At 42.7% G+C, this 27708-nt stretch overlaps 2 protein-coding genes across 6 annotated transcripts in view; one reads left to right on the top strand and one right to left on the bottom strand.

Annotated features, from left to right (window-relative positions):
- Nucleotides 1-11710, top strand: part of G3BP1 (G3BP stress granule assembly factor 1) — a 23639-nt gene extending 11929 nt beyond the window's left edge. Inside the window, exons 2-12 of one of the 3 annotated variants that reach the window (XM_080399412.1) lie at nt 1797-1903; nt 3160-3241; nt 3606-3779; nt 4576-4666; nt 5156-5249; nt 5602-5806; nt 6599-6700; nt 7317-7428; nt 7857-7982; nt 8068-8198; nt 10621-11710. In XM_080399412.1, the coding sequence (XP_080255538.1) occupies nt 1809-1903; nt 3160-3241; nt 3606-3779; nt 4576-4666; nt 5156-5249; nt 5602-5806; nt 6599-6700; nt 7317-7428; nt 7857-7982; nt 8068-8198; nt 10621-10827 (1419 nt within the window). In that variant the 5' untranslated portion in view covers nt 1797-1808 and the 3' untranslated portion in view covers nt 10828-11710. Of the gene's footprint in view, nt 1-1789; nt 1904-3159; nt 3242-3605; nt 3780-4575; nt 4667-5155; nt 5250-5601; nt 5807-6598; nt 6701-7316; nt 7429-7856; nt 7983-8067; nt 8199-10620 lie in introns of all 3 variants that reach the window. The other 2 variants (XM_080399413.1, XM_080399411.1) reach the window with 2 other exon arrangements.
- GLRA1 (glycine receptor alpha 1) overlaps nt 11522-27708 on the bottom strand; it is a 56128-nt gene continuing 39941 nt past the window's right edge. The window contains exons 9-10 of one of the 3 annotated variants that reach the window (XR_013930011.1): nt 26184-27684; nt 11522-24665 (exon numbers count right to left, since the gene is read on the bottom strand). Coding sequence is in view for 2 of the 3 variants with exons in the window: in XM_080399417.1 (XP_080255543.1) it covers nt 27394-27708 (315 nt within the window). In the remaining variant the exon portion in view is untranslated. The other 2 variants (XM_080399417.1, XM_080399416.1) reach the window with 2 other exon arrangements.

Here is a 27708-nt window from a genome sequence, read left to right as displayed (position 1 = left end):
GCATTTGAAACTTGCTGTAATAATTCTGACCTGGTAGGTTGCCTCTGCCTTTTGAAACTACAGTCTCTTGTCAGTTCTTAGCATTTAAAGGACTCTGATATTCAGCAGATGTAATGGAAGTGTCAAACAAGATCCTTGGATGAACTAGGACAAAGCTTAGTACAAGTACATGGGAGAGGCAGTCGTTTTTCTTCCCCCCCCACCCACCCCCCCCCCCCCCCCACCCCGCTTTGTTCAGATGGTAGTTGTGGGCATCTCTGTTTATACGTAACAGCATCCTGTATCCTGGATAGGGACAAGGGAGAGCTTGTCCTAATATAACTGCCCAGGTATGAACTTTGCAGGCTCCCGTCTAGGTTAGTCTGTGTAGAGGACTACTTTAGTTTGACTTTTTTTTTTTTTTTTAGTTGAATCTGACAGTTCTTGGAGCTATTTATAGATATACAGCCTTAAATAAAAGCAGATAAGTAAATGATGACTCCTGAATTGCTTTCTGGAGGGCTTAAGTTAGCAGTGTATTGGTTTTGATTTGCATGACACCTTAAGTGTGTGTATGGTGAATCTTCTCACCATGTGTGTGGGGAAAGTGTTGTGTAGGGGAAGGGATTGAGGGTCAGTAATGGGGAGAAAGTTATTTCAGCTGCTACATGGGGGTCTTTTTAATGCCCTTTTGGTTAACATTTGCTTGACCTACTGCAGATAGCACTTTACTGTCTGCACTACAGGGCCTGAATAGTTGCAGGAAAACTAGCCATCAGATATAGTCTGTGATACATCAATAGCAAAGCTGTCTGCTAAGCACCCATTCTGCTACCTATTGGTATAACTGACTATGAAGCAGAAAATCTACTTTTGTTTCTGTATTAGGTAGCAAGAATATACTCTGGTATTGGTGTTTTTCCTGACCAGTTTGAACCTCATTTGTATGAGTGTGAGTGGTGTGTATGAGTAGCTGAAAGCAAGGAAACATAGGAATGTGTTCTGGTTTTGACTGATTGGGACTGAATATGCACATATTGTGTAATCTACCTGCGAAGACCTTTTTTTTTATTTTATTTTATTTTTTTTCCTGCTGTAATTTAACAGATTGATGGGAATTAGGTGGAAGGTACCTAGATTGATTTGTCCCTTGGCCCAGGTATGGGTGGTGCTGTTCATTTGACTGGTCTTCTGGATGGATTTAAGTGAGAGGTGGCTTGCTGAGTTTGGTGGAAGCAGGGGGAAGAATAGCATACATTTGTTTGTAGCATGGTAATTTTAATATAATCCGATATTACTCTACAGTGCTTGTCACTCACAAGCAGAGAGTGCTGCACTGCTGATAAAATTAGATTGCACTTGTTCTGACCTTTTAAAAATGCCTCTAATACACTAGCACAGGCTTTGCCTTAGAACATCTGACTTTTAATTCTGATTGTGAAGTCAAGTGAGGTAAGTAGAATTTGGATCAACTGTAAATGACTTAGCCACTTAGCAAATCCTCTTGAAGAACCATACTTGCTTGCCACCTGCTTTTTACTGAGGATACGTAGGATGATTAAATGCTGGCATGTTATGAGGTAATCTCCCTTACCTGTACGGCCTCTCCTGCCACTGGTTTTTGTACCCAGTAGTCTTTTTCTCAGCACCGAAGACTGATGACTCTGAAACATTGGTTAAACTGCTTACTGTGGTGAAACAGATAATGGGGTTTGGTGCGTGCTTTCCACAGTGATGTGGCTTATGCTGTCGGTATGTGAACAGCAGTGTGAAATGTTCATGTCATATGGAGCTTCTGATTTTTCTGTAGTTTTCAGCTGACCAAAGAAATGGTGATGGAGAAGCCAAGTCCCCTGCTGGTCGGGCGGGAATTCGTGAGGCAGTACTATACTCTGCTGAACCAAGCACCTGACTATTTGCACAGGTAAAGTTCTGCTTCACTTCATGATCATGTTTCTCTGTGTGAATTTCTTAATTCGTATGTTAAAATTGGTGAATAAGCCTATTACATCTTGGCTTGCTGAATTTGAACATTTAATCTGATTTACTCAAGACAGGCTAAGGGTGTCGTTTGCTTTCAGTTTTGATCAGCTGGGTTAAAACGTGTAATAGAGGAATTCTTTGAATTACTTGTGTTCTAGTTGCTACTGAAATGCTGCTAGACATGTATTTTAAATGGGGGAAAAATGTAAATCAGGAGTGTTCTGCTTGCTACTTCTAGTTGTAATCAATATAGATGTTGATTATAATTGGATATATGTTATTTAATTAAGCATTTTTGTAGTTTTCTCTTGATACAGTGCCCCCTGAATAGGGGGAAAATGTTGAGAATGATGCATGCTTGTATATTCTTATGTCTCAGTAGTCTTACCGACAACTCTTTCTTAAAGGAAAATCAGAGAAATTAGGAATGTGCAGCAAACTACAACCTGTTATCCAAACAAATTGGTCCTGTTTGATTTGACAGGTATCCTGTATGCTAGAACTAACCTTGTTTTTGAAGATACCCCCTTCTTTTTTTTTTCCTTTGCTGTGCTTTGAGTAGCTAGACAATTTCTGAAACTTTCCTTCTTCCAGTCTCAGGAACACTTGAAATATTTGTCCACTTGGTGGGACAGCTGACCACGTTCATGTGGGTTGACAGTGTGCCATGGAATTAAGTTCTATGCTTTTTATCTGCTGGCAGAATGCAGTCACATGCCATTTTAGCTTGTCATCACTCAGTTACAAAAAGGAAGATTTACCTGCAGTACTTTCTTTACCGTAGATGAACAAAAAAGTACCATTGCCCCTTGCTCAAAACTTTAAACTAGAAGTTGAGGGAAAGCCTTTGGCATCCCAGGTGTTCAGGGTATTGTGTTGCTTTAGGGACCTTGTACAGAAAAGGGAGAATGGAAATGGGTCATCTGACTCCTGTGAGGCTTTGGTTTTGGGTATTAGTGCTTGGGTGTCTGACATACCTGAATGCTACAGCTTACACAGGAGAACTTTGCATTTTCCCCTTTGATTAAACCCATGCACCCCGAAATTACCAACAGGGTTATAGAGTTGTATGGCTATATACCAATAATTCAGACAGAAAAATTGCTTGAGAGTAAATGATTCATAATGCTTTCTAATGTGGAGGCTCAAATGTTCTTACATAACAAAGCTTAGTGTTAAAATATTTTTTTCCAACAGGTTTTATGGAAAGAACTCTTCCTATGTCCATGGTGGCTTGGATTCCAATGGAAAACCAGCTGACGCAGTCTATGGGCAATCTGTAAGTATTTAAAAAAAAATCTTACTGTTCTTTCCTTCTTTTTGTCATCTTTGTGATTAAGCAGAGATGCATATCCAGCTGTGATTGATCGCCCTTTGTCCAAGTGCTTTCTGGAAAATAAAAAAAAAAAAATAGGGAGAGAAAACTGTCTGTGACAGCAATAATTAGGCAAGATATGCTTCCTTTATTAAAAGTTCATGTAAAATTGCTTGCAGAGCACAATTAAAGATTATCCTGCGAAGCTTCCTTTCTAGGGTTAGGGAATATAGTCTGAAACAGTGTTTTATGTTTTTGTTTTCTTTGAAAGCTGCTAACTTGGCAGAAACGGCTTCTGCAGGGTAACCTGTACACTGTTCTTTCATAGGATATCCACAAGAAGGTGCTGTCATTGAACTTCAAGGATTGCCACACAAAGATTCGTCATGTGGATGCCCATGCTACTCTCAACGATGGTGTTGTAGTCCAGGTGATGGGAGAGCTCTCCAATAACATGCAGCCTGTGCGCAGATTCATGCAAACATTTGTACTTGCGCCTGAGGTATGCTGTATTGAGTGCTAGTGGTGGTATAGTGGTTCTAATACCATGTCAGATTAATGAGGTCTGTCTGGTTCAGTGTTAGAATCTGAAGGGTTAGACTGGGAAGGTAGTTTGCCACAAAATTCAGCAGTGATGTTCTGCATATTCCTTAGGAAATGACACTACTTCTGTATGGTCATACATTAAGATTGGATGTTACAGTTGTAAATATCCTAACTTTTGATTGCTAGGTATGTGCAATGCATATTTTTTTTCTTAAGCATTTTCTGAGGTTATTTTCTTCAATTTGCCCTCCTAGCAGCTGGTCCTGTTACTGAAAAGAACTAGTAGAAAAAGGTTCTGGACTTTCTTGTTCTATAAAGCGCTGACTTGGCATTTGAGGTGGCTTTTTAAAAAGATACCTTTCAAAACAGTCCACGTAATTGAAAATGATAGTGAAAAAAGTGTTGCAGGATCACTTTATTTTTCAGTTTGGCTTGGAGCTAATAACTAATACTTCAGACCCCAGAAAGTTTTCATTGGTACTTTTTCAGTGTTGTGAGCTATTGGAATTCAAAGCGCTAATTGATTCTTTTTTCCCACTATTCCATGCATACTTGCCTTGCTAGTATGGTGTGTCCTTTCCCCCCACCCCCCTCCCTGAATAATACACATATTGTTGAAGGAGTCATGTTTGATTAATCTTATTTGGGGAGGATGATTTCCTCAAGCTGTTCTTGTTTTCTCATTATTTCATGTTTTATATTACTGCAATTGATGTAGTTGAACCTGCCTCTTCCTTTGATTTTGTTTTTAGGGTTCTGTTGCAAACAAGTTTTATGTCCACAATGATATCTTCCGTTACCAAGATGAGGTTTTTGGTGACTCTGACACTGAGCCTCCAGAGGGTAAGTAGCAGGAGTTCTTGGGTGGTTCTGGTATATTTGTTTCTGGGTCTGTATGAATAGTCCACTCCCAGACCAAAGGAAACCTTGCTGGAGAGAGCAGATCAGCATTAAGCTTCGTGATCTAGTTTTTTTCCTTTGCACTCCAGCAAGCAGTTGTGACATGCAGATGATTGTAATTTTTCTAGCATATTCTTCTTCCATTAAAAAAAACTGTAAAACTTATTTTAGCAATTGTGGTCAGACTTATAGGCTATAAATCTACTTCTCTGAAGTATTTAGAACATGTTTAACCTTGGTCAAAACTGAGTAACCAAAGTGATAGTAGAAGTATAAGGAAATAATCTGTTCTGTATCATATCTTGATAGTGTTTCCCATGTGCTTTTCACCAGTGACTTAACCTGCATGTTGTGGAAGATGCCTTGTATTTGAACCAAGTACTAAAGACTTATCTGGTGTATTTTTTTTTTCCTGTTCTGACTTTTATTTAGAATCAGAGGAGGAAGGGGAGGAACCTGAGGAAAGACAGCAGACACCTGAGGCTGTTCCTGATGATACCGGTGCTTATTATGAGCAGGCTGTCAGGTATTGTGTAACACAGACTGCTTGTAAAACAGGTCAAATTAATTTGTTACTGATGCTTTTTCTCTTTGGTAGTTAAAAGTTCTGTTTATGGGGCAGCTGAAACCAGAGTGCTGTTAGGCTGCATGCAGAGACTCTGGATTTTAGTAATGTAATGCTTTTGCAACTTTATAGTTTAATAATGTGAAACTTGTTTCCATCATCCCTGTGCAGTGTGGCCTTATTTAGATAGGATTAACCTTGTTCTTCTTGAATGCAGTGTGCCTGAGTTCTGTGTTGGTCAAATAGCATTTCTTAACACCCAGTAATAAATACAGTACCTCTTTTTCTTGCTTTTTGTGGTGCTGCTTAATAGCAATGACATTGAGGAACACCTGGAAGAGACTGCTGCAGAGGCAGAGCCTGAGCCTGAGCCAGAACCTGAACAGGAACCTGAACCAGAGGTGCAGGAAGAAAAATCTGAGCCGGTATTAGAGGAGTCAGCTCCAGAAGAGACTGTGGAAAAGAGTCCTTCTCCAGCTCCTGCTGATCCGGCTCCTGCAGTGCAAGAGGATTCCAGGGTAATGGCAGTGGATGGCTCTTTCTTATGATGTGGTGGTTTCATTTGTATGTTTGACTCCTGTCGTTCTACAGAGCATGACCCTTTCTCTGGCAAGAGGAGAAAAAGCTGCAATTAAAAGTGTTCATATACTCTATAATTTCCACCCCTCCTGCCCAAATTACTCTTCTCATGACAAGTTGCCTCTTTCCCATTAGTTCCTCTACAAGAACAGGTAGTTGAAATTCTAAATAGTAACTAGTTGGTTAAAATACCAGGAGCTAAGGTAAAGCTTTGTATATTTGGTAGGTGTGGGAACTGTGGCAGCAGTGAGAGATTCAGATTCTTTGTAAACAGTTTCTGAAAATCTGAACAGACTGCAACAGACCTGCTGAATCAGGAAAACTGGTGAAATGTGGCTTCATTTGTACCTGGGGATTTTTGTCACTCTTCAGTGTTTAGGGAGATGAAAGTAGACAAATGAGTACAAAACCAATGCTTTGGTTAACCTTGATGTGATATTTGGTTTTAGGCCAATGCTGTGTCCTATTTCAACTCTCCGTAGAACTTAGAAGTAGGGTGGAAGTGGTACCCCATTGTCATTATGCTAAATCTTCTGAATTTAAATGTTTTGAAGGAAGTTGTGGGGAAAGTGCTAGTAACTGGATCCCAAACTTCAAGGACAAGTTAAAACTTGTTACTGTTACCCTGTGTCTTGTTAGCTTGTCAGGAATATATTTTGGAAGGACAAAAGTGTCTGGAGTTGAGTTACAATCTTCGTTTGTTTGGGTTTTTGTTGGTTGGTTTTTTTTAGACATTTTCCTGGGCATCAGTAACCAGTAAGAACCTCCCTCCCAGTGGAGCTGTTCCAGTATCAGGAATACCACCTCATGTTGTGAAAGTACCGGTCTCGCAGGTAGGAATCCAGCACCTAGAGAAGTTAAGTGCTGAACTAGCTTACATTAACTGAAGTGGGGAAAAACATAGTGAAATCTACTTGCTTATGATCTGAATTCTCAGACACTCTAAAGACTTCAAAAATCAATGTTTCCTCATAGACTTCATAAAAATGTTACTGCTTTGCTTTTGGGTTGAGAAGGAATTTTTTCTTATGGAGGAAAACTGAGACGTATTTATGCAAGTGCTGGATATACGTGTCATCTAAAATGATTGCACCCTCTTCATGAAAGAGGCAACTTTTCTTTCCACTGCCTATTCATGAATGAGCTTTTATCATGAAGTAATTTACGTTAATACTGTCTGTCTATGTAACTGGTACTGCACTTCGGGCCAACATGCTTTATTGTATATAGTCATGAATGTGCTGACCTTGAAATTCTAACTTAGGTGATGTGTATGCTGTCAGCCAGCATGAGCTAACATGCATTTTAGTCACAGGTAGAAAGAACTGATTTTTGATTTTCCTTTATTTTCAATTTATTTTTTCAACAACTTGATAGTGAGCTCTTAATAGGTGAACTCTACTCTTATGTCTAGTTATTTACTGTTAACTCCTCTTTGAATTTATACAGCCCCGCCCTGAGGCAAAGCCTGAATCTCAGACCCCACCTCAGAGACCTCAGAGGGATCAGCGAGTGAGGGAACAGCGAACAAGCATCCCACCACAGAGGGGTCCTAGACCAAGTAAGTGAAACTACAAAGGATGAACTGTTTTCTGCTCTTTGATGGTTTTGGGGAGGCAATATCATGATTAAAGCTTTAAAAATCTCATTAATTTTGTCAGTAAGAAAATGGTTTCTACTTCTGTGGATATGGTTGGTTTAGATGACCTTGGTGTGAATGTATGGTGGTCTTTAGAGCTGAATTTCACTAGCATTCTCTTGAAGACTAGGTTTCCACTCCAGTGTTTGCCTTCAGTCAGGTGACAAAAAGCAGTTACAAACTTGCTGGTGCAGAATGCTTATCTTTTAGTTTAGATATGAATGGATAAGTAGTGTGAATTCTGATTCTTTTATAAGGTGCTAATTCTGGCCGTGGCTGCTTTTTTGTATTTTAGTTTTTTGTTTGTGGGGACTGGCTTTTCTTAAACAAGTTCTGCTTTTCTGTTCAAGTTCGTGAGGGTGAACAAGGTGATGTGGAAACTAGACGGATTGTGAGATACCCAGACAGTCATCAGCTGTTTGTTGGGAACCTTCCCCATGATGTGGATAAAACTGAACTTAAAGACTTCTTCCAAAGTAAGTTAGCTGCTTTGCTGTACTTAGGGTTTGGGGGTTACAGCCACAAACGTGGTCAACAGAACATTCTAATGTATGACCCAAGAACTTGGCTTTTCTCTTGCAGGCTATGGCAATGTTGTTGAACTCCGCATCAACAGTGGTGGAAAGCTCCCTAATTTTGGGTTTGTGGTGTTTGATGATCCTGAACCAGTCCAGAAGATCCTTAGCAGCAGGGTAAATAAACTTGTAGTCACTGGTTTTGGTCTGCTAGTGCCAGGGAGTGTTTGTCGGATTACTCTAACAAGAAAAATGCTACTTGGTCCCTTTGGCCTTTCTTGAGCTTATTAAAGTAGGTGTGATGTCTTTTCCTGCTATTACCAAGACTTGTGCAGCATTTGTGTAGGTTGAATTTTTTGTCACTTAAGTAGCTTGTAACAGCTCAGGTGAATGTGAATTTATTCATTATAGGAGCCATTTTCCAACAGGAAGTTGCTGAGCTCTACGCAGGAAGCGGGTAAATGCTTTTAGGAAGGCAAGGTAGAGAGAGTCTGACCCTATGGACAAATAGAATCTTTTTTGTTGAAGAAGGGTTGAAAGGGAGAAGCTATATTAGTCTGCAGCTTGAAAAAATTTCTGCTAGCAAAGGCAGGAAATACTTGCTCAGCTCACTAGCAGTGATTGCTAATGCACAACATGCCCATGACTGTACAGTGTTGTGGTAGGCAGTCAATCTGGATGCACCATAACAGCTGTGCAGTTTGCTTGCTTACAGCCTAGCTTTTCACCAGACAGGGACATCCTTTCCTCTTTACTGTACAGCAGTATTACCAGTATATTTCTGTTCTTAAATTTTAGGATAATGCGGGTGTAGATTTTTAAACCTCGAGATTTGGTCGAAGTTTGGCATATTTCATGTGGCTAGACACATTTAGTTGAGGGACGCCAGCAGCATTTGTGGCAGTGTTTGGTGAGTTAGTATTTAGAACTGCTAGGGAGCTGCTGATTCAATATTGAAACGCTGAAAGTTGGTTCCTTAAGTGCTTTCCTACTGTTGTGGGTTGAGCATTTCTAGTGTGGTCTAGGGTAAAGTCTAAAACAGAAGATTGAGTAAATTTGATTGACTTTGGCCTGAATTGGTGTGGGAACTAGTAGTACAGTGACAGTGCATCCTTAAGCCATTTCTCGGCTGCAAACAATATGTGAACACCTTCAGCAGTGACTTAAACTTTGCATGTTTGAATCTTTGCTGAAACAAATTAGAAATGTTCACTTGTGAGTTCTCTTGCAGTGGGGCTTGTAGCTAAGAGCTGGGTGCTAGACTTCATGTCCAGGGAATACCAAAGGCACACTTGGCTGAGGGATTTGTGGCTCTTACTTGTTTAACTGTGCCACTACATCCAGGTGGAGCCAAAGAAGAGAGTAGGTGCTGGCTTCCAAGTTAGAATTAGAATGTGTAATAGTTGGTGCACTCAAAAGTATCTTTTCTGCAAGCTCATGTAAATGCTTAAGTTATAATGGATGGACATGGTTTTCTAAAATAAGGTGTAACTTTTTTTTTTATATAGACTTAGGCCCTATAAAAGCAGTTTAACATGCCTCCTACCCTGCTTTGAACAGCACTAAACTCTGTTTGTAATATTCAATGTGTGAATTGTTTTGCAAATGGGCCCAGTGCTTTGAACAACCATATGCCCTGAAACAGTAGGACTTTTTTGAGGATAAGCTTTGCTGTAAATGAGTCTAAAAGACTTTGGCAGACTGTTAGCCAGTGAAGCTAAACCTGATGTCTATCTGATGTAAAATGTGGGAGTTTACACTGGAGTTGGTAACAAGGCTGTAACGTGATGTTTTGATCTTTGCCCAGCACCACTGATGGCTAGAGGAGGGCAGTGTGCTTCATCCTTAGATCAGTTCTACTTTTGCAGTCAGTTCACTAGAAGTGAATGGCTCGTCTTCCCATTTGATAAGAAAACATTGTGCCTGTGCCAGTGATGGATCGTATTTTTCATGTTCTTGTTTGTTATGCAACTGCAGGAATAATTTGAAAAAGTGAGTACTTATTCCTGTAGCTTGTGGATTCTTGCAGACTTCAACTTTTTGTCTGCAGTGAGGTTTCTGGGATGTTGTAGTCCTGCTTCTCTGTGGTTTTACTTCAGTGGGATTTCCCAGTCAAGTGACCACTTGCCATTGCAGTTCTAAAAAATTAAGCTTGACCTAAGTGAAAGACTTCACTGTCCTGTATAGCAAGGTGGCAGAGATGATATGACATTGTTCATGCCATTATTAAAAAAACCCAAAGAAAATAGCTGGGACTCTGCATGGTGTCAGACAATGAATTTCCATGTATTAATGAAAGGGGGTTACTGTCAATAGTTCACTGCTTTTCTAAAAGATGTCAGAATGCTCAGTGTTAAGCTAGAGATTGCTTTTCAAGTGTCACACACATCTTTTTTTATATCTTCTCTGTAAAGCCACAAGACTGGATACATAGTTTGACTATTGGCATTTTCTAGTAACAATTATAAAATGCTTCAATTTTATTTATTTTTTTCCCTACAGAGGGGAGGATATGAGACAAGATTGCAGAAATCTGTTCGATGTTGGAAGAGTTACCTGTGAGTCAGTCATTAAAGTACCTCTTCTGCTTTTGTTGCAGCCCATCATGTTCAGGGGAGAGGTGCGCCTGAACGTGGAGGAAAAGAAAACACGAGCTGCCAGGGAGGGTGACCGCAGAGATAACAGACCACGTGGACCTGGAGGCACTCGTGGGGGGCTGGGAGGTGGGATTCGAGGGCCTCCACGTGGAGGAATGTCCCAGAAGCCAGGATTTGGAGCTGGAAGGGGGATCGGGCAACGCCAGTGAACGCATCACGGATGTTGACATGGTGGCGCAAACCCTTTTTCCTGCAGATTTGTGAATTTCAGCCTTGGGTATCTTGGAATGTGGCCCTAGCCTGTTATAGACTGCTACGTTTGATACTATTTTGGCCCCTTTTTGTTTGTGTTATGGTTTTGTGATTTTTTTTTTTTTCTAGTCCTTGTCCCAGATTCCAGCTTTGTGGAACAACGTTTTAGGAAAAGTGGATTTTTAAAAAGAAAAAACTGAATTTTCTTGTTCACCTCAAACTTGCGGACTGGATTTTTTGGTACCAGTGGTTTTTCCTAAAGGAATGTCTCTTTATTTTTTCTTTTTCTTTTTTTCTCTTGCCCTTTCTACTGAATTTGGGTGCGTTTCAGTCAGTGGAATAATATTTCACGTGCATGCGTTCAAGAGCCTATAGGAAAACAATAGTACTTGACAAGTATTTCAAGGGCAGAAAAACAAAACTATTGATTTTATTCTTTGGGGGTCGTACGAACATCCTCTGGTCTGGAGATATTGCCACTTGAAAAATAGACATTCACCTTTCTCTCTGTGGCGCTGTAAAAGTGGAATAATGGGTATCCGTAGAATCTTTTTTCTTTTGATACATGATTTCAGAAAGGAATTCGAACTACTGTTTTACCACTTTAAAATTTTGGATTGTGGGATAGGTTTTAAATGTCTAGAACTTGACTCTTAAAACACTTTTCCTGAACTTGTGAAATTTTTTTATTGAAATAGGGAGTTTTTTTCATGTTTAGTTTGTATTTGTATAAAAAAAAAAGCAAAATTGTTGTGCCTTCTATTTATCTCTCATTCCAGTCTTGGCAAATTGTTTTAAAAAAAAAATAAAAATAAAAAAGGTCTAGATTTGCTTTATCAAGTCAAGAGTATGTTGGAATTTTTCCAAGGGGAAGGAACAGGTTCTTCCTTCAGTTGCTAGGTTTACTAGGTAGAGATGGTTATAGCTGAAGTTTGTAATACCTTCTGTTCGTTGGTTTGGCTGCATTTAATAATTGAAAACAAGTACTTTTTGCACGTAGAATTCATAACTGTGAATTAAGGCTGGGCAGGCCCTGTCACAGAAGTACAACTGAAGCAGAAATACCTCTGTCACATCCTTTACAGTTTGAGCTATTGTATGTAATGGAGTTATTTTTGCATTAATTTCATCCCTTGTTTTTGCCAGACCTGAAGCAGGCAGATGGCATTTTTGTCAGAAGTACAGAAGGTGCCTGTCTGTCTTGGTGTTGGGAGAGATGTTGAATGCTCTCCGCTGCCTCTGAAAGAAGATGAAACTGAAAATAAAATGCAAAACTCTGTAATTTCAATCAAAGAGATCTTGTAAGATTGTGCTGCCCAAAGCAGTATTCTTTCTGTAGTGTGTGGTGTTAAACATCTGGATGAAAATGGCAGTGTTGAGTCTACACCAGACCTTCAGAGCTCTTGATAATACAAAAGAGTTGCTTACTAAGTGTGCTCATCTGTGTCGGGGTTGGTTGTTTCCATGTTTTTTTGATTTACTAATATAATCACTGTGCATATGCAACATATATATCTCTTGACCTTTGCTTGCTTTAAAGCTAGAGCAAAGCTGCCCTTGCCGAAAGGGCACATAGAATTACCTGTTCTAGAACAGTAATTTTTTGCCTTTTACGTGCCAAACAGTGGTTCAGCCTGGTTGTGCTAGATGTCAGTAGAGTTTTGATTTTTGCTCTGTCTTAATCTTCAGAGTTACGCTATTTGTCCCTTCTGTCCTTACAACTGTTTCTCAGACTGACTTGCTTGCAATCTATTCCTGAAGACTTAAATGTCCTAGTGAGCTGGAGGAGAGTGAAGTGTGACAGCAGTAGCTGTGGTGTGCTGTCATAGCCTGCATACTGGAAATACATACTGCTTCCTCTTGTGGTGGTAACTGGTATTTTTAAAGAAAGAGTTCTGCGTTTTTCATATTGGGAATGACTGCGAGGTGAAGGTATGCAGTGGAAGCCCTTCACTAAATTCTGTCCTCGTTTGTAATTATTTTTTTTCCTTCTCATTTGTTGGATTTCTACTGCTGTTAAATCCAAGACTGCAGTAACAGGTTGCACTTCAGACTTATCAAAGTGCTATTAATAGAAGCTTTTATAGCTACTACCTAAATCTGCAAAAGCACCCTTAAGCCTGAAACACCATTTCTGTAGTGGGAGTTGAATATTTCTGGCTTATTGTCATCTGGTTTGAGAAAGAGCTGAGGAATGTCAGTGAAGAATTTAAAAGCATATAAGGTGAAGTTGTATGCTTGTTGTCATGAGTCATACTCTCAATATGTTGACCCAGAAAGTGATGTTCTTGTCCAAGATGACAGGCAAAAATAAAATATTTACATAAAATTTTCTTGGAATGTCTTGTAAAGAAATACTTTTCAAAAGCAAGTTATGTTGACAGCAGCTTGAACAAAACGCAGTGACTGTTAGCATTTGCGTTTTGGTTCTGTGACTATCCAATAACAAAGTGTACTGAAAAAATGTGCTGCAAAGTGTTACATTGGCTTTTTTGTTTAAACCTTCTAGTACCCTCAAGCCCTTCTGACTTCTGTATTGCTGTCCTGCTAAAAGCTCAATAACTTGTCTAAGGTCTTCAGTGCTCTGCGTACATTAATGGTGAAGATGACTCTGAAGAAGTCACGATTTGCTTTGTCTCACCTGGCCGCAGTGAGATAGAACAGCTACCAGAAGGCTTAACCTGCAATAACCAAGGTAGCCTAACTCTTTCTAGAAGGAAAGTGCAATAGGGAAGTCTCAAATGAATAAGACTCTCTGTGTTTCCCTGCCAGCTTCTCCACTTTAATTGAGACAATGAGGTGTTTGCTGAAGTGCTCTTGATGTCCCAGTGCTCTGCAGGGAGTAGGAGGTGGGGAAAACTTGGTCAGACCTGTCAATAGGCTGCTTTTGCACCCACACAGGCCACAGGGACAGTGTCAGGAACAACTTCAATGATCCTTATACTGTAATGATCTGCCCTTCTGAGAGCATGGGGATTTTCACATATGACCAGTGTGATCTGGCCTCTTCTGGCTGATCTTAATAGTGTAAGATGAGAAATAAGACTTTCATTTACAATAGTATTTCATACCACCAGAACTAGAAGCTGTGCTGCCTTTGCTGTGTTTTCTTTGGTTAAGGGCATTGCACAGTTTACTAGGTTTAGTTACCGCCTTTTCTTGTGCAGGGAGAAACTGCTTCTGGAGTACTTCTAACTACCAGCAAACTTGCATGGTTATGTGTAAAGCTGAACTGCAGTTTTTGTCCAGGACTGCAGGAGCTTGTTCTGTGGGGCACTTTTTACAGTATTTTTCCTTCTTTCTTTTTTTTTTTAAATAAAAAAATAAAATATTGCTCAGAGCTGAAGCTCTACTGTTCCTAGGTATATGCTAGCCACTGCAGGCAAGTGTGGAGGTGGTGAGTGTGCTGTTGGAAGTAGAGCTTTGCAGAGAGGATTTATTCCTGGAGTAGGAATCGGAGCCTGTGTGCTTAACCTGCTGTGCGGTAACATTGAGCTCTGACTTGAATCAGAATGAGAAATATTCTTCAGCAGTACCACATGAAGGGATACCCTTTAGACATGGGAGTCTGCTTTCTTTGGTGAAGAGGATGGTTATGGGTGCAGGTATGAAGATCTGGAGTTGATCTCTGCAGCTGCTGATTTTACTCTGCATGTTGCGGAGGGACATATTTTTGAACAAAATGTGGGGTTTTTTCTAATTGTTTTTCTTTACACACTGCTGCCTGGGGCTAAGAGCACGTGGCATGCTAGCAGTTCCCCTAAGTTGTGCGTGCTTTAGCAGGAAGTAATTATCTCTGATCATTTCATTTCCCAGCAGTACCACTCTTACCCTGACTGGTAACTTGGAAAATCTGCTGTCCTAAGATCTTGATCATCTCATTTGCATGTTGTGTGGAAGATGGGGCAAGGGGGCCTGTTAATAGTTCATCTGGTTATGAAACATGTGAGTAAAATGCTTTCAAACTCCATTATTCCTTAAAGACAACAGAGTTTAGACTAATGGTGTGTTTTCAGAATTGATTTGAAGGGCAGGATGGTGCCCTCCTATTTTCTGTCACAAAATGCCACTTGCCAATCCAAGTGGTGTCTGCTGTTCTACTGATGGTATTTCAAACTTGACAAAGAACCTGACTGTGCAAGGAAAAATTCTTCATCACGTCCACATCTTCGAGATTCAGCGTGAGTGGCAGTTGTTTAACGTTCTGAAATGTTATTTTGGGTATCTGCAACAAGGTCAGTTCACTTACTAAAAAAATTGAAGGCTGTGTATAAATAATGCCGTGTCCTAGCTTGCAAAATGGTACATAAAATAAATCTTTCTTTTATGTGGACCCTAGACCCAAACAGCTAAGCTCCTTGCCAGAACTTTTTTCAATCTCTGTGAGAACGTAAGGAATAGTTTGGCTGTAAGTAGGGTGTAGTCCTGGTGTTCTTGTAAAGAAGACACAAACAAAACATTCTGTTTGGGTGCCTGTCCTTGCTGTGTGAAAGACCAGAGCAGCTTAGGAGGTGTTTTGTAGAGACTAATGTGGTATGTCCCTCTTGTGGAAGACTTTTTTTCTGCTGCCTGGACTTGATCTTGAATCCTGGGAAAGGAAGGCTGACTGTTAGCGTTAGCCTCGCAGGAGTCTGAAACACCGAGGAACAGTTCAGGAGTCTGAATGCTGTGGCTGCCAGTGCCGCCTTTGTAGGAATTCCTGTGCAGGGTGGAGCTCAGGAGGTCACAGAAGGGAGAGAGTATTCTCCAGAATAACAGGTTTAACAGTAAAACTGGTCTTTTGCCTTATTTCCATGAAATGTTGCATTAGCACAAATGTACCAGCAGTGTGGGCTGCAGCATGGAACCTCAGGCTCTAAAAATCGATGGAGAGAATTTCAGAAAAATCTTTAATCTTTTTTATTGGAATCGGCATGAATGTATGATTCAATAAATATATTTTATATACATATAACAGCAGAAACTTTACATTCCATCTTCAAACTGCTGAAATAGAACTTCTGTTTTAAAATTTTTTACAAGCCAGAAAAATAATCTGCCACTGTTTCTGTGTGGTCATGCAAATTATGTACGTTACAGGTTTATTTCATCATGACGTAAAAATGCTGCTCTTAAGGAAGCAGTTGCTTTGCACTCTGACCAATGTAGCAAAATATCATTAAATGGAGTGTAAGGCCATACCAATTTTGTGTATGTATATATTTATGTATATATAATAATTTCATATAGAAAAGATGGGAAGGTACCTGTTTAAGGTGGGTAGGGACAAGATATGTAAGCATTTCATGATCAGACTAGGGTGTGCTATATTCTGTATTTCCGTAGTCACTCCTCTGCTTTTGAGGGGAGACTAGCATGAAAATTAATAAGCATTTTCCCATTATTTTTTCAGACTTGTGTTAATGAACCAGTAGAGGTACTCTGAGAGCACTTGAGTTGCCCACTTCTCTCTTCCTTCTTACCTTAACTCCAGTGATTAATTCTTAATCTCTGAATACTTTTCTGATTATCTCCTGTGAGATGCTGATATATTAGCACGCGCCTTGCAAGGGAGAAAACTAAAACAGCTGAATATGAACTATTCCAATGCCTGTTTTAAGCTTATCTGAAATTAAAGGGAGGTGAGTTTTGTCCTCTTAACAGCAGATGCCTCTCTCTCCTATGCATAAGAGTTGATAAAACCGGGGGAGTTTTAATGCCACTGCTTCCTTCTGAGTTCTCACTAAGACTGACGAAAGAAAATACTCTGACCTTGTTACCTGTCCTTTCTTCATTTTGAACAAACTTGAGAAAATAGCTGTGTCCTGATTTCTTTTTTTTTTTTTCAACAAGCGCACACACACACACACACGGAAATGCAAAACTAGTTCCTATCTGGATTTGGTATTTACAGAAGAGCATTGATAAATGGGCTCTGATGGATGGGTGTGTCAAGAGGGTATAATCCTCAGGCGTCTGTCCTGCCCCTTTGCAGGAGGGACTGTCCCACAGCTGAGGTCTTGGCCTGTGTTGGCAAACCCCATGTTTTTACCCTGAGCTCCACTAGAGAGTGGAGGGTGACTGGTATTGCCCTCTCTGGGAGGGACGGCGCTTTGCTGGCGGAGGGATGGGGCAGCCAGTAACATGCTCCACTGCAGCTGCTAAACCCAGCACAGCTCGTTTGTCAGAGCGAGCCCTTGGCTGTCCCTGGTGTAAACAGCATCAAGGCGCTGTTGTGTTTTGGAACAAATGAGCTTTAGTAAGTCAAGGTTTGGAAACAAAGATTTCCTTGATACAAATAGCTTACAGATGGGAGAGAGACAGAAAATGGGACAAAACAATGCCGTTACTTAACAGGCTTTTTTCAATAGTTTTGGGGAGGTATTCTTAGATGCTGGATTTCTGGGGGTTTCGCCAGTGAGGTGGATACTTCAAGGAAAATGAGATAATATTTATCGGGGACATAAGGAAAACACTCTATAAGTACTGAACTGTTCCCACTTCTGTTTGTTTTGTATGTTTTCAATTAGAAAGTATTCCTGCTGTAAGTATGTATCTCCCCTCCAAAGTAAAACCAAGTGTGCGATGGTTGTCCTGAAGAGAAATACCTTAAATATTTTTATTTTTCTTCTAAAGATAAATTCATTTACAAAACAATGTAAATGGGTGTGCGTTTGTAGTGGGAAGGGAGGAATTCCTGGGTCCTCCTCCCCCCCCCCCTTTTTTTTTTTTTTTTTAATCACTTAACATCTAAATTTTTCATTACTCCTCATCTGTTTTAACATAGTAAGCATGATATGATGTACACGGTGGTAGAATGTGAGTAGACAACACAGTCCATAAAATGTCATGGTCCACAATGACGTTAGCCTGCTTATGGCTGTTGTTTATCTCAAGTGCGTGGTTACACACAGCTGCTTGGGACAGGCTTGTGCATCTTCAGGATTCAAAGGCTGCTTCCAAAGTGGCATTCACCAGTGCTGCAGGGATGGTAAATTGCAATGAAATGCACTGTGACCTTTGCATGTCAGGCCATTTTTGGGTGAAGTCCTTAGTGTGTTGCTTCATCTTTACATCTCTCTCTGATCTCTTAATTCAGTGGAGTTTTACTGTATCTCAAACACATGTGTGCATGGCTTTTAGCACAGTTGCCTTCTATTTCAGTTCTTTTGAAACCATCATCTCTTTCCTGCAGCTCGGTAAGTCCATGAAAGAAGAGGTGAGGTCTGGCCATGATCAGTGCTGTCAGTATGTCGTGGCCAGACTCGGGAACCACACAAACTTATCTTTTCGTGTATGAATTCCATTTCACGGGAGGCTTGAGATGCTCCAGGCAGTGCATTTTTCAGGATAATTAATTCCACATGCATGTGGTGAGTGAAGTCACTTGGCCTTTGTGCCTTAATCTCTGTGTCTGTCACCTCAGATGCTTCTGGAGTTGAGCTGTGTCGCCTGACCTACCGCACCAGCTGCAGGGAGTGCAGTGCTGGGTGTACAGTGAGGTGCTCTGACGTTGCAGTGAGCAGCGAGATGGAGCTCAAAGGCAGAGTTTAAGCACAACAGATTGCCCTTCCCAGCAAGGGGAAGGTGTATTACATACCTGTCTCTCCAAATCTCACATAACATCACTGTTTAGACCTTAACGCTTATTTCCCAGAAATTCCAACTGGGATGCTCCTGAAGCTGACAGATCCCCAACTCAACCTACTGTCTTGATCTAATTTAAGGAGGGATGTATCAGTCATGGGTTTGAAATGCAAGTGTCTTTCAGCTGCTCTGTCAAGTTTAGTAGCCCTGCTCAGTGCTGGAGGGCTGTGAAGGGGCATCAACCTGGGCGTGGAGCCGCTGGTTTTGTGGTTCTCCACTTTTGAGTAGGTTAACTTAAAGATTTGTCAGTTTGGTCCGTGCTGCTACTGAGCTTATTTTCCCTGCTTACTACTTCTCTGACCCTGGAGTTGGAAGTATGCAAGTGTTTTGGACTGAAACACAAGCAGGTTTGGGAAGGGGAGGACAGAAAGGAAAGGGTACAAGTTCAGTGTGGGCAATGGCAGGGCAGGGTGTTCCAAAGCCCTTGTTCAGTTTTTTGCCCAGCGTAGGCAAGCAGAAGGTAAGGGAACTGGTGTTCCCTTCTGCTAAGATTTTGTTTGGTCAATCTCTAGCTGAGCATTTCTTGTAGAGCTAAGTTCTGCTGCTGTGGCCAATAGCACAGGCCATGGTTACTTAAAATGGTAAGCAGAGGATATAATAATAGCCTAATTTGTTAGTGGTGGGGTGGTTTTGTTTTGTGGTTCGATTTTTCTTTTAACTTACATTCCTGACTAAAAAGTGAGCTTGATGGCAAGTGGAGGCATCAAGGACTTGCCAGGATTGATCATTATATTCCTGCCTGTGAAGGATGTACAGGTGTCCCTCACCTTAGTGTGCAGTTGTTCAGCGAGATGCATTTCCAGCACCTTTCCTGTGTTACAGAGGCTGCCCCTTCCCATGTCCTTTCTTTATTTGCTGGTTTCTCAAGCTTTGTTTTTAGAGATGACGCTGCCTGTGCTGTCCCGTGGAGTAAGAGGTATGGTACAAGTCAAGCCTCATGAATTCTCTTTCCAGCCCCTCAAAGAGCAAGCAACGGCATTTAAAGCCTCAGCTCCCAGGAAGACCATATGGACTGGGGCCGCAGCTGTGACTGCACCTACTGCAGTGGGGAGTAAGTACTACAAGCTCCTGTGCCTTACGCTAATCTTCATCTGCTCTTCCTTCCTGATCCTTGCCCTCACTCTGCTCTTGGGTAGGGAGCTGAACTTGTAGAACTTCTGCTTCTAACACTGAAGCCTTGGAGGAGCAGAGCTGGCCTAGAGGCTGTGGTCACAACACAGTTGTGTTCAACTGTGGCACATCACACACTCCAGAGCTGGTCCTGCTCCTCAGGGGGTTGTGTTGGTTCTTTAGCCCATCATGAGCGACCGTGATGAGGATACTTTTACAAATATGTACGTGCGTATCCAGGAGAGGTGGCTAAGGCACCGCCCTTGGCACAATCCGTTCAATATTGCATAGTTCTAGTTCGATAAAGGTCAGTGTTTGGGGATTAGTTGTCAAGCAACAAACACTGAAGCCCAAGGGTCAATTCTGCTATCGCTGGAAGTCACAGCCTGTTGATCTCCGTAGGGCTGTGACAGGGCAATGCTGATTTAAGCAACACTACCATGAGGCCCTCCCTGTAATTGTGACTGCGAGGTTGATTCCAGGTTCAAGCCTGAGCTGTAATTTAGTGCTCAAATTCTGTGGTGTGCTCAACCCAGGGCAGCTGGCTCAGCTAGTCTGCAGCCCAAAGCTTGACTCATGTTTTTGTCGGACAGGTAACCCAGCTGTGCCCCAGCATCACCAAGTGCTTAAATAAAGCAGACATCTCCTCCCACAGATCCACGGGGGAAGGCGATTTCAGTTTGCTATGGTGCCAGCAATCCTGGGAGCAGCTTCCCAAAAGCCTTAGCAGCAAAAGCTACTAGTGAGCTCCATGTCCCTCAGACCTGGCAGCTTCAGGCCAGCTCTACCTGCCCCTGCTTGTACCAACCTTGACTCATCGTGCTTGCAGCTCAAAGCCAGAGCATGTAGTTAATGTGGGTACTTCATGCCCCAGCCAGGCTCAGCCAAGTTCCCTGCGTAGGTGAAGAGGGTGTCCTTGTTTGGCTTAAGCTACTTACACAATTCAAGTGGCAAATCTATGAATAAAAGCTAATTTCAAGCCAGGCTGATGGGTTATTTATGGTGGTATCATCCTATGCCCTGGAAAAGATGGATGATTTTTATACTGGAAGTGCTGACATGCTTGAGCCTCAGGGTACCTGGGAACACGTAATAGGGTTTTATATCCTCTCTCCTTGCTGAGAACGGCTGTTGGGATGCTGCTGAGGTCCATCTCACTTGTGCTTTTTGTGGCTGGCTTCTTACTGTTGGTAGGAGTAGTGGCAGCACTAAACACAGCCTCCAAACCCCAGCAGTGATGCTTTGAGTGCTGATGGGATTGTTAAGCCAACGTGAAGCCATCCCTGTCTTCCCCCAAAGCGGCAACATCCCCTTGTGCTGAATCTGACCCCATGCACGCACTCGCCCTGTCCAGGTCAACCCCTGGCTAATCCATCTCTAGCGCTGCTGGAAGCTGGCCCTACCTCGGGGTGGGCTTTCAGCACTGTCTATTATACACCCAGGAGCAGGAATATCGCAAGCATAAGACTCCCTTACAATTTCTACTTGAAAGCCTGACAGTCAAGTGCATGAAGACTGCATCTTAGGTTTGCTAGACTTGATGGCAGTGATTACTTAACACAATCTCATAATTACTGCTGCCAGCTTTGACTCTTGCATCATACCTGCTAGTGCTGTCTGCCTTGAATGCCAGAAGAGTTATGTGACATGCAAACAAACCTCTCCTATTGCTTTTCCTTTTCCTTCCCCGTCTATGCCAGGATTCTAATCTGACAATTTAACCAGTAATTTCCTCTGCTATGTGCTGAAACCATCCCTCTCTTTGTAGACTGCTGTGTGGTTTGTGTCCTGTGCCAGGAGCTTTGGTCCTTCACTGGCAGCATGATGCTGGGACATTGTGATAGGGTGAGTGAGGGCAGAGATGAACCGAGAGAGCTGTAGCCCCTACAGACAAAAAGGTCAGCCTCCCTGTGCACAGGACACCCACTGCAAGAGAGACCACAGCCTGGGACTCCTCACCTGGCTCAGCCTGTGCTTCCCATTACCAAGCTAACTCCACTATCTCTAGTTCAGGCTGTACACATCAATGTTCCCTCAGTGTGAGTTCACCTGAGGGCATCAGCCAGGGGCTGCTCATCCTAGCAGTCCTCAGAGGAGAATGACTTGCCTAGTGCAAGCACCAGCATCTCCTCCTCAGCTGCAGTGTGGAGTATCTCTCAGCAGATGCCCCGTGCAAAACACGCAACCGCTCCTTACTCATCGCCAGGTTCACAACAGCTTATTTCTTCTGGGCACCTCTGCTATGCAACACAGTGGGAGGAGACTGAGACTATAAGAATTTGATTTCCAATAAGCAGCTGCTGTGTAGCTGGATCACTGAAAAATATGGAGCCCTACAGGTATAATAGCCAAAAAGTCTGCTTTCTCTTTGCTTTCTTTGCTTTGCTTTCACATGAGGAGAGTCAAAAAAAGTCCTTGTTGGCCACCCTTGCCTTCCTCAGGAGTCGTCCTCATGCACGCTTCGTCATGAGAGCATTCTCTGGGTAACTCCCTGCCTGCTCAGGAGCAATGGTTTTACTCACATATTTTGCCCTGTATTTCCCAAGACACCCACCTGTGCCAGGCCCCTCAAAGGCTGCAGAGCTGAGGAACTTGGCCCCATAGAAATGAACGTTTGGGTGGGTAAAGAAGGGAGATGAACACAGAAAAATGCAATATACTTGAATGAAATAAAAGACTTGTGTAGATTCATTTGAGCAAGAGATGTGCAATTGTCCTAGAGAAATAATTAAGGAGAAGGAGATGGGATGGGAAGACTTTAAAGGACCTGAAGTAATTCTGAAGATGCTAAAATTAATGAATATTAGCTTCTGCTTTGGTGTTCATCCTAGCACCCTGAAGAACAATCAAGTATCTCAATTTTCTACTTAAATAGTATACTGTCTCCATACAAATGATGGAAATCTATTGAAGCAGGAGCAGCACAAGATACCCCTTACATCTCCCTTTGAGAAGAAGACAGGAGCGTGTCAGGCTGTTCCCAGCAGGGAGGGGATCGGACACTGCTTTCACTGAACTGAGCTCTCTGGGATGCTCCGGCAGGGCAGGACTCCTGCTTGCAGTTACCCAGATGGAGATGCAGGATGTCCAGCTGCCAGGCAGGGACCCCAGACCTGCAGCTGTGCTGGTAGGTTGGGATTTGAGGGAGAAGGGGTCCATACTGTGTTATCAACTGCTGCTGGTAGCATGGTTTTGGGGTAAGGGATGGGGTACTAAAAGCGATTGTCTGTCTTTGGCACAGGGATAAGAACTGCGTTTTATTAAGGAATGGTAGTACAGTACAAAAATATGATTGTATAAAATCTGTGAAAAATATGGCACCATTTAAAATACCCTTTTTTCCTTTCATATGTTCCTTTCTTTTAAAAAAATATATTGTGAGCACTTCTAATCTTTTTTCCACCAGCATTAGGAAGTGAAGCAAGGTCTTCAAATTACAGTTGAGATAAAGGACAACCAATAGTATAATTTGAATTGTCTTAGATTTGTCTCAAAATCAAAAGTCTTCAGAAGAAGCAGAAGGGGGTGGTGGTATAAAGAAGCCCAGAAAAGTCTGGGGAAATCAAAAAAAAACCCCTTTTTTTTTGTGTTCACAGGACATGAGAATATTCAGCATTTGAACTCTTGAGGCTTTTAGGAGTGAAGTTCCCCAGCCCTGACCAGCTTCTGGGACAAGAAGCCCATGAAGCAAACGACCCTGCCTGTGTGTTTGAAGAGAGGCTGGTGCTTTGCCAGGGTCAAGCCTAACCAGACCGCATTCTTACTTGTCTGTTCTGGATGCTCTTCAGCACCTCTCTCAGATTTCCATGGTACTGGGATCCCAGATGGAAAGCCACTTTGATCAGGAATTAAAGTAGGAAAACACTCCTTTACCTGACCAGAAAAATGGTAAGCTTATCCTGCTTTTTTCTATTTTCCACAGTTATATATAAGGAAAAATAATTACTGAGTATGAAGTGATATGTTTCCAGCAACATCTGGAAATAATATTGTTTGGGATAAAACTGTTTCTCCAAAGAGTCCAAGCGAATCAGAATCCTGTTTTTTCTCTTTACTGTCGGGCTGACTGCTATTTTACACAGAGCTTTGTTCGTAACAGGAGCTAATGATTACAGAGTTAAATTCCATCAATATGCCTGGAAGTTACCTTGCAATATTAAATCCTGTACATTCTTATTAATAAATATAATTGCTGACTATTAAAACAGCCTACTTTGAAGATGAAATAGGTTATCAAAGCAAGTTCTATTGCAATACAGAGACTAAGCACAGTCTAGTACAGATGGAGAAAAAAGGTTAGATTTTGAAAACTGCAGACTTGCCAGGGGCTCTTAGGACAGTCTAAGGTCCTGTCTATGTGGTGAAACTGTCTGGCACGACGTCTGTGGGGCAGCGACCTCAGCACTGTCAGACCTTTGCCAAGACCCCAGTATGTTTCATGTTGGGATGCGAGTGCTGCTCGCTGTCACCGTGCAGGCAGCCCTGGGGCTGGAAAATGGCCCAAATGGAAACTGGCTGCTTAATGAAGAGAAAATAACACTGCTTATGGTGAGCATCAAATGCCTAGTGGTTGGCAGAGTCGGACTGGATGCAAAAGCAAGCTGGTAAGCGTGTAATTCTTATTTCAGTCCCTATACTCCCATGGGCTCTGCTAGCAGCTGAAATGCTTCTGTATGAGCAGGGAACACAAGCATTTTTCTGATGAATTCTAGTTCCTAATTTGCCTTCCTCTGGCCTTACTCTGTGCCAAGAAGTGACACTGGAGCTCTAGCAAAGCAGTAACTGCGAGCTTGTCTGCATCTTCAAGCAGTAGGTCTGGGATGAACATGGGATTCCTCTTTGGTCTCAAGGCCCTTCTCTAGGCTGGAGGAGAATGAAATGAGGTGGGAACGTATTCTTTCTCCTTGCTCTGGTCTTGCCTTTGGGATGTAGGATCAAAATCTCACTTGAGTGGGAGGATGGTGCACAGGATTTGTTAACAATGTAAAGGCAACTCCTTAGAGCAGCTCCAGTTAGGAAGAAAACCCACGGCTGTGCCCTGGTGAGCCATCCCAAGTACCTTGGGGAGACAGAGAAGTTGTGTGAACCACAACCAAATTGCCTGACTCCTAAGTGCAAGGTCTGAGCATCCAGGGAGGACCTCTTTTGCCCAAACGACAGCGATTTGTGGTTGTTCACCTCCGTGAACAAGGAGCCACAATGCATAGGCTGCCAAGCCTCTGTCTGCTGCCGGGCAGGGAAGGGAATTCCCTGGATTTACTCTTTCATCTCAGACAAGGATGCACCGTTTAAAGCAATCGCATAACCCGCAGTTGGCACGACTGACCGTCGTGCATGCAGGAAGAGTTCAATAATTCAGCAAGCAAAACCAGAGCCAGCAGCAGACTTGGGCTCCAGCCAAGGCTCAGAAAGTTGTCCTAGCATCAAATAATGCCTCTGCTTGACAGCTTGAGATCTCCCTGCTTGGGAAAGCAGGGTTTCACGGTTTGCCAGGGGAAGGAGAAATCCTCAGCCCACAGGTTTTCTGCTGCCCCATTGGAGCGATGGGACTGATATACTGGTTCACACTGGTATTGCATGACCTTTCCTTGTCTCAGCAATGCAAAGGGACCCAGAAAGCTATGTAGCCTTTGCCAAAACATTAGGAAATATTGCTGTTTGCCCTAGTCCACACAGTGACCACCGTGTGTGGGGTTTTTTCTCTTTTTTTTTTTTCCTTGTTATCCTTCGTTTCTTTCTTCTGATTTTTTTTTTTTTTTTTCTTTAAATAAAGTGTATTTAGTGCTGGTGAAAGGTGCTGAATTGGCAGCCTTGGAGATGGGTGTCTCTCTACCCCTCCCAGCAAAGCCCTGGTGGTTTCCTTTCTTGGCACCAACCCTGTGCTAGGAGAGCTTGCAGGTCCCTGCCCTCTTCCACAGCCACCTCTTGCTGCACTGGTTGGGACACCCATGGCTCCCACCTCCTGTCCCAGGCTTGGATGCTGCTGACCTGGGCCAGACTGCAGCTGCCAGTGCCAGAGGGTCCTTGGTGTGAGCTGTTGCAGCTCCCATAGAGGATGCAGCTTCTGCAAGCAGGAACTTGATTGTTCCCAGAGCAAGCATTGGATCTGCCACCCAGGTCAGCTGTGGTCCGGTCCTGAGCAGGAGATGGAGGGGAAGGAGAGTGGATGCACCCCTTTGGGTACCACTTGTGTCTCTGCCTTCGTTTAGTGCCTAATCCAGACCTGACCCCAAGTGCTTCAGTGCAGACTGATTGTCTCTTCCTTCATGCTCTCTTTTACCTGCCTCGCTAAAGTGCAAAGGAGCACGACTGCATGGCCCGAGCGCTGCAGCCCAGCTCGTGCCCAGGGCCCCCGAGGGGCAAGTGGGGCATCAAGCCCTTGACCTGCCCGTGCCAGCCCTGAGGCAGGCTTTTGAATAACACCCTGGAGGCATTTGGTGCTTACCCCCCACCCCACCCCAAACGCCAACACCAACCTGTGCTACCTCTTGGCCAAAGGGAAACCCCTTTGCTCACCCAGTCCCACCTCCCTCCCCTCCCCCCCCTTCCCTATTCCCATCAAACTGTGCCAGCCTACCCTGGGACTCTGCTGGGCAGCAGAGAGGGGCAAAGCAAGCCGTTCCGTCTTCCCATCCACATTAAAGCTAAATGCAGCACCAAAATAGATACAAAAATAGAATTTTGGGTCCATCGGCCCAGCTTCGCTATTAATATTACTGCTATGACATGTCTGAAAATATGAACTGCTCTCTTTATACACACTATCCCCCCCCCCCCCCCCCCCTTACTGACAGTATTGCCCTTTGCCCGGTCCTGTTGCAAAAGGCATGAATATGCCTGTTCTCTATATTTTAAATATAATTCCTTCCACCACAACCCATTGTAAACGAACATGGCAGAAAGGGGTTTGGCGATGGGAGGGAAAAAAAAAAAAAAAGCTTTTTAAAAAATCCCTCATCATTTCTAGTGTTCTGAATAGTATTTCTGCTTCCTGGGACTCGAATCCTGCCAGGTCATTTCAAAGGACAGAAGGTACCTGTGATTTCTGATGAAGGCCCTGATGTCCTTCTCAGGTTTCCCATTGGATGTTCTCTGATGGGGATGAGAGAGATAATGTATTTGCTTTCCTCTATCCAAAAGTCACAAAGTGTTTGATCAGCAACCCTGTGACTAAAAAAAGTAAATATATAAAATAAACAACCAACAGCCTCTTTCTTAAGCTTCCCTGTCTATCCAGTTTTCAAAGTGCAAAACCAAAAGAACAATAGGATGACTTTCTTGTGTTTTTTCTTTTTTTTTTCCCTGTTGTTAGGGCTTCTTTTCCCTCACGTGCTTGACTGGTATGGCCTTTCTATAGCAAAAGTCAGATAAAGCGTAATTGCAGTCATTTCTGCACATGGAATTATGAATCATTCCAGTGACTGGAGAATCTAAGCTGTTAATAGGCTAAAAAAATTTTTTTGTTTATCTTTTTTGATTGTTTTCTTTCTGCATTATAATTAAGCATGAATATATATTAATATATTACACTGCTTGGATTGCAGCTGGAACAATCCAAACCTTTCTATGCTGTAAAACTAACCCCTACCCTGCACTCCCCAGATCAAGAGCTTTTTTCCTCCTCCCTGTGCCAGTTATCATCAGTTCACACGATTAGAAGTCCCTCCCAGCCCCCCTCCCCTTTTTTTTTTAGTAGATATTGCCACATTCTTAAATTCATGCATTGCTGCATTGCTATTGCACATATATAAAGGATTGCTCACTCCCTCCCAGCTGCTCCCCTTCCCTCACTGGTTGTGCACATCCTCTCTGCGGACGATCTTGTAGATGATCCAGTAGAAAATGTTGAAGATGAGGAATGCCATCGGGAAGCCGATGCGTGAGATCTTGTCGATCTTCTTGGCTCGCTGAATGAAGAGCTTTCGCATCTCCTCAGGGGAGCGGGACGGTGGGGGAACGGGGTTGGCTGTGTTGTTGTTGTTGGCGCCCTTGACGGAGATGCCATCCTTGGCTTGCAGGCAAGCTGGTCCCATCCCGTAGGCAGTGAAGTTGAACCTGCCTTCAGCAGCTTCGTCCTCCTGAAACAGATTCAGCATGGGACT

The sequence above is a fragment of the Falco punctatus genome (genome assembly GCF_963210335.1).
Source record: "Falco punctatus genome assembly, chromosome: 8".
Classification (NCBI taxonomy): domain Eukaryota; kingdom Metazoa; phylum Chordata; class Aves; order Falconiformes; family Falconidae; genus Falco; species Falco punctatus.
Note: the sequence above shows the minus strand (reverse complement) of the source record. Positions and strands in the feature narration are given on the sequence as shown.